Raw genomic sequence first — 8,926 nt, forward strand, 5'->3', positions numbered from 1 at the left:
AGCAAAGGTCATCCTAAATTGTACATTAAAATAATAAATCATAGTAAAATAACTTACGTATTATTATGCAAATCTATCATACCTCAACATATAAAAATAAATGGTTTGTTCCAGATTGGGTGCTGAATTTCTCAAAAGTAGGTTATCAAAATAAATATTACTCTTTCAAAAGTACTGGTGCTGAACATCCCAGACTAAAACATGGGGAAAAAGTGCTGAAAAGTGCAAAAAACAAATATTTGAACAAAACCCTGTCTTACACTCTATCAGAGCTGCCAAAGATGGGTGGTAACTTTTTTTCTAACCCTCAAATGATTAAATGAAAGTTCTCTTTGATGAACACAAGCTTCTCAGTAAAGTCAGCTGACAGACGGTTTTGCATCTCATCCAGGGCGTTTGAGGTAGCACTCAAGTGTCTCTCACTGTCCACACTGGTGCACAGCGCAGAGAAACTTGGCTGCAACAACAGCCAGTGAAGGGACTCTGTTTAAGCATAGGCCCTTCAGAGGACTGACTGACCTGGAAATGGTCTTTTCACAGAGGCAGTTCTGCACCTCAGTAATAGTTGAAGCAGAGACCTCCTTTCAACTTCATTTTCTTCCAAAATCTCATCAAGGATGCTTCTGAGTTTGCTGGTTTCACCTGATGGGCTTTCACAAGGTCTTTTTCTCACTGGCTCTTCATTTAACATGGCTGGTTAGGATGACCTTCGCCACTGTCTCTAAGAGCATATCTTTCTGGTTAGCTGGGTTTGAGAAATACTGATAAGAACATCATTAATTCACATAAAATAATGACAATTGTGAATAAATAATTGTGGCAAATCTATAAAGGACTCACCTGTCTTTGTATCTTGTGTCTTGCGCTTGTAAAATCTCAAACTCAGATGATTCTTTGTAAGTGACGGATCAAATTAGTTGCATTAAAGTTGGTACCTCCATGAGAAACCAGTTGTTTACAGTAATTGCATGTGGCTGATTGATGTTTGTCTTTTTCTCGTGAAAAACAATCCCACACAGCAGACATGTTGGCCTGATGATTTACGACAGCCATAAAGCGTGTCGGCACCGCAAAAACACATGACCACTGGATCGGCCGATCCCATGATTGAATCCAATTTTGTCCATTACTCATAAGAGCCGGATCGAGGGACGATACCAAATACCAACTCGGAGCATCCCTAGTTAAGATTGGCAATGAGAGGGAAAAAGTGCTGTTGCTCATTTTCTTTACCATTCCTTGCTAGCAGGTGACTGAGCTCTTAATGCCTTGAGGCTCTGTGCAGTCAGTGACCAATTGACAATTAGCAATTGACAACTGGCAAAGAGTCACAGACTGTAAACTTTCTCCAATGGCCTTAGACTTGTACTTAAGTGATGCGCATCATCAACCACATAACGTGCAATGTCATTCTTGTCAAATGACAAGAGAATGCAATATAGCAAATGATAATAATAATTATGATGCTTTTAATTTCCCAGATATTGCAAAACAATGAACAATACTAAGCGTCTTCTTTCACCGATTGACTTTTATCATGGATCAGCATTTTTTTGTTTTATGTCCAAGGATAGAAAGAAAGCCTAGAACTACAGAATTGGTCCCTGCACCAGGACTGACGATTCAGACCACAGAAAATGACGTAACTGTCATTTTATGTGACATATATGTCTCGTTTTTTGGGGGTTTTTTTTGTCTCCATGGTTAATGTTGATTAGCAGCTGGAGGGTTTCAGAATCCTCCTCTAACTGTCAGTCCCATAAAGGCTAAAGGGCACGCTGATCTACTGACCATCCACAGCCAGCTATATGAATGATGTATACATTTGCAGATAAGAAGTGTATAAATTAGTGTTAAACTATTTAAAAGCGTCTCAGTAAGAAGAAGTAAGTCTGTTTTCGTAAGCAATCTCACATACATGGTCTACATCATACTTTCAAAGCTCTGGCAGAGACACAAAGAGATGGCAGGGCAATTTCAGGTGAAGTATGTTCACCTTTGGCCAGCGACAAAGTTCGACCAACATGTTCACACGGAAAAACGATGTACCAAAAAGCCCAGACTATGTCGTAGCGTCAGCCAAACACAAGAAGAGAAAAACACATCAATCGATAAAAGCACATTTGCACACATATTCATGCTGTTACATCAAAGGGATTCATTGATGTCACTGAATACGGAGAGCGTGCGGCTTGAGAGAGATGTTGGTGATCCTTTCCTCAAAGGGTGCTGAGATGCTCCTGATGGGCCCCACACTGGAGAAGCCAGAGTGCACTTTAAACAGAATTTGTAATGCCAGGCGGGCGGGTGGGTAGGTAGTGAACTAGCAAGGCTACAGGGTAGAGACGTCGACGCTATCTCTTGCTTTTCATAGAGCCCCGCTGGGGAAGAAGACGGAGAAGGACTGACACCATTTCTAACAGATCCACTCAAGCATTGCATGGAATTGAGGAACTAGCAAAGCAACACATGTTCCCATTAAACCCAGAAAGACAGGTTGCGCATAAAGCCACAGCGGTAACGCATATTTGAGTGTCACCTCAGATGGCATCTGCTGATTTGACAGTTCCATTAATTATTTTATGCAGGGTGTAAATTGCTAATATAACGACTACAATAATTTGATTTACTTTGTTTTGCTCTAATTAAACGTGATGAGCCTTTGGTGGAGTGAAGGATATGAACAGAGATTCAGAAATAGGACAATATTAGAATACAGTCAAACATCCGAAGCTGAGGTTTTCTTTTTTCAGGAAAAATGTCTGAATAGTTTTGGAGTTCAATCTATGGTTAGGCACGCATTAAGCCGTTGAATACCTCACAAGAGCTCCACTTTGTGTTGTTAGCATTTTGTTGGTTTTAGAGTGATTTATTTATTTTTATACCTGTGGTAAAAATACTAATGATTTGTCCCACAATCGATAAATATTAATCATTATGAATATGCACGTCAACAGATGTCTGTCAACGTTTACCATGCGATTGACTGTCGACCAATTCGGGGTGCCTCTCGCCAGCTGGGGTACGCTTGTGACCCTAATGAGGACAAGCAGTCTCGATGAACTGAAGCGAATATTAGCAAAAGTCTCTAAACCAACAATGACATTTCTGTGGTGGCTGCCAATTGGTTTCTAATTAATCAGTACCACTAAACTGGTGGAGGTGTTTGCCTTTGAAGGGAAAAAAATCTTTTTAAAAACTATATAGCCAGTCAAAAATGCTGTCTCTGTTGACACAGTGCTTGGCTGAAAAAATATTTGCACTCTAGAATTCAGATTACTTGCAGCAGAGGAATACAACACTGGGGGTTGTTAGAATGTGAGCGCTGGACACTGTTGCCTCTGTTGCAAAGTATCCACGGGGCTTCACCTGAACACGCCATCAGCACCTCCCCTAACCCTCGCAGACTTTACACACATAAACGTGCTCCACGCATGAGTGCACGCATACACGCACGTAGCAAGGTGAATAGAGTGTGCAACCTGATGAAAAGACACCTCCACACAAACAGCATTTGCTTATGTAGGGAGAGGCCCTTTTATTCATCAGGACAATGTCTGTGTTGACATTTCTTTGTCTGATTTAAGCAGCAAATGCAACAGAAAAAAAAAAGGGGGGGGGGGTCAGAGAAGCATGCAATTGTAGCCTCTGACATGTTCAGACTTACACAAGCTCTCCATTCATATCTCAATCTCCCACAAAATTCTATTCAACAATCATGCTCATGAGTTTGTATGTTTGATGGAGATATATTTGAGAGGCTAACCTCGCTCTCGCTTACTCGCAACTTCTCACACACAAGAGGCATTTCACTCTTTAGTGGCGATGATGATACTTGCAGAATTGTTTCAAAGTGCTGATGAGGCTGTCAGACGTGGCCATGAAGCAGATTCAGCCATTAAATCTGGCAGCGCTCTGTCACTACTGGAACAATGAGGTGACGATCACGTCAGTGGATTGACAAACAACAAGCTGGATTTAGACTCGGTGGGACAAATCTCCGCCCCTGAACAGGCAGGCGTCTGGTGGAACATCTCTGCAAACATAAAACCTCCTCCTCAGCCCTCGCTGGATTACAGCGGAATGTCAGCTCGGAATGGGCTTTAAATCAGTTATGCTTGGCCCTCAGGGGAAGTCTAAGCTGATCCCATGTAGCCCGTCTCTCCCTGCTCATGATAGATTCACCACATCCAAATTTAAACGCTCCACAATCGCCTGATTACTCTTTACTGTATTCCACAAGTTATATTATATTGACCGTATATGTCGTAAAGTACGCTGCAGTAAATGAGATTACACCAATAGTATACGTGTCTAAAATGATACTAAAAACAGATACAAAACCAAAAACAAGCCTGCACGCATTGTTGTACACGTCACAACAAGAAATACTTTCGATAACCTTTTAAACCTATTAAATGGCAGTTGTGGCCACGCAAACAAAAGCAGAAGATTGTGTTACCTGCAATTAATCACATGATCTGTTTTCAACTTGAGCGTGTCTCATGTTGCACAAACATACAAAAAAACTGCACATAAAACAAACTTGTCAGGCCCAAAGCAACAAGGCACAATAAATAAACCGGGGCTAGGCCAGTGGATTGTTTGTCTCTTAAGGCTCCGGGGATGACAGCACATTTCAGGGTACCCTTGGGGCAAATCTTATCTCACGAGACATTCTGTGTTTTCAACAAGCATTTGTGTGATGAATGTAACTGTAAAGACCATAAGATAAACTCTCACCCAAACGTCAAAGCAGGCTGTTGGAGAAATGATTGTACTGCACTACTCAAACAAACCAAGTTGGAGCTTTAGGACAAAAAGACAAACCATCAATTAGACTCGTCAATATTAAAGAACTGTGCAATATGGAGAACCCCCAAGATGGCTCTTAAGTATGCCAGCTTTTGTTTGCTTGCTTTTTTTTTCTGCTATGGTGACGATAGACGCTGTCAGCTAGCCCTGCCCTATTGACCTCATTCTTTCTTAGCTCATGTGGAGGGTCTGAGCCTTTCACTATTTTTTTTTTTTTTTTTATCTTAAGCAACGAGCTTCAATTTAAGAAGTAACAATGAAACGCCCAGGGGCGGTAGACAATGAGATAATGTAGACATGCAAATATAAACCTTCAAGAAACTCATTAGATACAGTATACAGTATATGTTGGACATCGACTATGGTGGCCATAAGAAACAATTTGTATGAGGTACAAGTTTTCGTGTATGGCCCAGTAAGAGCCGAGTGGCCATTTAGTTAATGAGCCCCAATGGAGACCTCCAATGAAGCCATCAAGACTGTTCAGAATAACAATGGTCAACTAACGCCTTTCTAATTGAATGGAAGGTACGGGGAGGTGAAGGGAGAGGGCCTGCAACAGTGAAAAGATGACGAAAAAAAAAAAAGTGGGAGGGGGGTCTTTTCAGTCCGATGCCTGCGGGCCTTAACGAAAGTACTTGTTTTGGGGGGGTGGGAGTGAAAAGGGTTGGGGGATGGACTAATCTGAGAAACAGCTTTCCAACATGAAACTTTTTTTTTCCATGAGAAAGTATGACCCGCTTAAAAGTAAATGAGTATAATTCGAGAGGATTAAAAAAAAAAAAAAACACGTACACGGGATCACATTTAGCTTAGTGGAAAATTTTAATTGTCAGCACGTCTTTCTTTCTTTTGACTAACGTTTCGCCCAACATTGTGCTGAACGTATCATGCCATGCTTAACAAGCCCCTGCAAGCTCTCCATCAACACCTTAAATCTGTCAAATCAAAACCTTAAAAAAAATGTCTGTGAACAAACCACTGTCAGACACGGTAGTGTGATGCCACCTATATATATGTCAAAGCAAGCTCTTACTTGGTCGTGACTATTGGGTGTGACTTGAGCAATTCCTTTTCGAAGTTGCACACAGTGTAAACACGTTGAACTGATGGGCAGCAGCACGAAACAAAAACACCTCAACCATTAAAGACAATTGCATACAGACCATGCAAAATACTAAGTAAATAGTCAATGTTTCCGCAACTTATTAAACATTCAAATAATTTTGAATAAATCAATCATTTGCATAATTAAATGCAAATCTAAGAACCAGCTAATTCTGATCACCCTCTTAAAGACAAAGAAGTAATTCCTCGGGAGGCCACAGAGGAAATATGGCCCTCTGGCAGTGCACAAGAAACTTTTAGGCTGGGCAAAAGTTGGTGAGGAGTGTGAGAGACTACAGGAAAGAGTGTTTGAGATTAGAAAAGGACATGGAAACTTACTGTTCTTGTACTGGGAGAAAGAGAGCCATTGGATAAGTATGGATTGGTGAGGTCTGGGATCATGAGAAAGGGGTAGCCAGGGTAGTGGGGGCTCTTAAAGAGACCTCCATCGTGCTGTCTTCTCAGTGCTGCAAATATACGCATTAGTTAGTCAACACATGCAAAACTATTTTTGAGTCTACATCGGATGGTTTTTTTTTTTTTTTTTTGCCTTTCTTACCTTCAGTAAAGTAGTCTCTTGCTTTCTCATAACTTTCGGCGTCAACTCTGGTTTGGGGGCGCCTCTCTGCTTGCTGACAAGGGGCATGCGCACATATAAACGAGTTAAACTTTTCGGAAAATTCAAATAAAGCACAAAGATGCAGATAAAAAGGTTTGGAAAAATAAAGGTTTCGTTTAGTTTTTACCTCAGAGTCTGACGAACTGCTGTTGTTTTCCGACTCGTTTACTAGCGAGGATTTAACGTCATCCAAATCTCTTTCCGCCGAGACATTTTCGGAAATCTTTTCCTCCTGCTCCCCTTCGTCTTTAAACGATATCATTTCATCATTGGCCCCCAAATCATCGCCGCCGCCTCCGTTCAGCTGAGGCATTTTTGCACACCAGTAAATTGGATCGACAAGAGTGGAAGAAAAAAAAACGTGAGTGCAGCCGCTAGAACAAACCACTTGTAATCAGATCGTCCGAAAGGTTCCGTGGTGAGACACAACTAACTACAAGAAAGTGTCCATTTTTCATCTTCTGGACGTGGTCCCGACGTCCATGGCAATAGTAATCCACGGTATTTGCAGCAACTTGTCAAAGTTTGTCTCCTTGGAAGCGCGTGCGTCCCTTTAGCGCGCGTCCCCACTGTGGGATGTCCTCATGCAGAGCCCCGGGGCCCACCAAAAAAAAAAAAACTACTGCAGTCCAAGCCAGCGAGAGGTTACTCAATGCACTAAAGATCCATGTGTGAGGAAACAATGGCTACAGCCCAAAGAAGGGGAAAAAAAATACGCGAGAATTTGTGGCGTCTTGACTCCTAAAGTTTGAGCCTACGTGTGGTTGTCTGCCTCCGAAAAGAAACAAAAGTCTAACGGGTTGTTTGGAGTAAATGTCAGGAAATAAAATAAAGAAGTATATGTTTATCTGGACGCGGTCGCTCTTTCCCTCCACATCGCAGCCCGAGAATGTGCCCAGATAACAAGTTGGCTGCTCAAGTGGAAGAGCGCAGCCCAAGCGTGCGTATAGAGGAGGAGTTTACACTGAAAACCGACACTTCTTCGTCCAGCAAAGCTGCTATTCTTAACCCTCAAGATACCAACACACAATAAAGACATCCAACTTTTGTTCGTCTTTTCGGATTATGTTCCACGCGGCAAATTTTACGCACTGTCTGGGAACAAAATTAGGTACAGCAACACAATGTAATGAGAAAGTTGGTGTTAAAAAAGTTAAAGACGGAGCATTTAACATTGCTGTAATTGTATATTATTTATTCCTGCATGATTGTTAATATCATGATGTCAACACGAAATGTACTTTATTTAGTCAAATAAAATTGAGCAAGACCAGCAAAAAAAATTGCTATGTAATCAAAACTTTACAACGTCTACAAGACTTCGCCTTAAGTGATTGGCATGTCATGAGCGTGTGAGGGTGTTATAATTACATGTTGCCATAATTGCATGTCCTGTCATACAATAATCTGGGAGAGGCACAAGCTTGAGCACCTGGGATCAGTATGTTGGTGGCGCAACTCAAGGCAGAGTGAGGCAACTATCCAGGGCCTCCTCTGAGAGTCTGCCTCTTGTTTTTTCTCACACAAGACTTAAATACATGGGTCACATTGTTCATATGAGGAACAGGACTGGAGGGCCAGTGTTGCAAGAAGTCATGGAAGAAAGGAAGTGGTTAGAGTTCTTTTTTTTTTTTTCCTGCGGACAAACCTGCACATAAATCTTTGGCGCCCCAGACATGACATTACTAACAAAAAAAGTAATTTGTGCACACGCTCTATTATGTACACACAGAGTGCTACTTCGTGGGCTTAAACTACAACTTTGTGCGCATACTACTTCGTGTGCGCAAAATAGAGCGTGCACACGAAGTAGTTGCCCGTGTGCATGAAATCGTTAAGAGCGTGCGCACGAAGTAGCCGTGCCTCAGAGCGGGTCAGTTGGAGAGGCAAATCAAACGCACCTTCTTTCAATTCTTGCAAAGTTGAACTCAAAGTATCAAGCATTGACCTGAATAGTTAACCACCTGGATGCTGTATATTATTATATTAACAAGAACACGAGAAAGAAATGAACTTATTTTGACTCTTATCACAGGTGTCTTGTTGTTTGGGCTGGTTAGCTGCAGCTGAAGTTCGAGTCTGTTAAGGTGCGTTCGATATGTTTACCCTCTTGTCCAAATGGTATCTGAGCTACTTCATGTGCACTCTGTAATTCTGTAACTAAGTAGCAATTTGTATGCACTGAACTGTGGCATAGAGATGTGTTTTCAAATGGGCCATAGAGACAACATTGGTACAGTTTATGCTATGGCATTTTCTTAACCTTTACTACATTTACATGGACCTACAAAATTCTGACGGATTTTGACAGGCCTCCCTACCTTGAAAAAAAGATGCTCTTGATGTTGTGCACTGTGTCAGCATGCTGAGGGTTGACTGACAATT

The 8,926-nt window shown here is 41.6% G+C and overlaps 1 protein-coding gene across 2 annotated transcripts in view; it reads right to left on the reverse strand.

Annotated features, from left to right (window-relative positions):
- tcf7l1b (transcription factor 7 like 1b) overlaps window positions 1-7,469 on the reverse strand; it is a 30,297-nt gene extending 22,828 nt beyond the window's left edge. Inside the window, exons 1-3 of one of the 2 annotated variants that reach the window (XM_049762947.1) lie at window positions 6,669-7,469; window positions 6,482-6,554; window positions 6,262-6,389 (exon numbers count right to left, since the gene is read on the reverse strand). In XM_049762947.1, the coding sequence (XP_049618904.1) occupies window positions 6,262-6,389; window positions 6,482-6,554; window positions 6,669-6,854 (387 nt within the window). In that variant the 5' untranslated portion in view covers window positions 6,855-7,469. The remainder of the gene's footprint in view (window positions 1-6,261; window positions 6,390-6,481; window positions 6,555-6,668) is intronic. The other variant, XM_049762948.1, reaches the window with a different exon arrangement.
- Between the last annotated feature and the right edge of the window lie 1,457 nt (window positions 7,470-8,926).

The sequence above is a fragment of the Syngnathus scovelli genome, chromosome 3, assembly GCF_024217435.2.
Source record: "Syngnathus scovelli strain Florida chromosome 3, RoL_Ssco_1.2, whole genome shotgun sequence".
Lineage (NCBI taxonomy): Eukaryota > Metazoa > Chordata > Actinopteri > Syngnathiformes > Syngnathidae > Syngnathus > Syngnathus scovelli.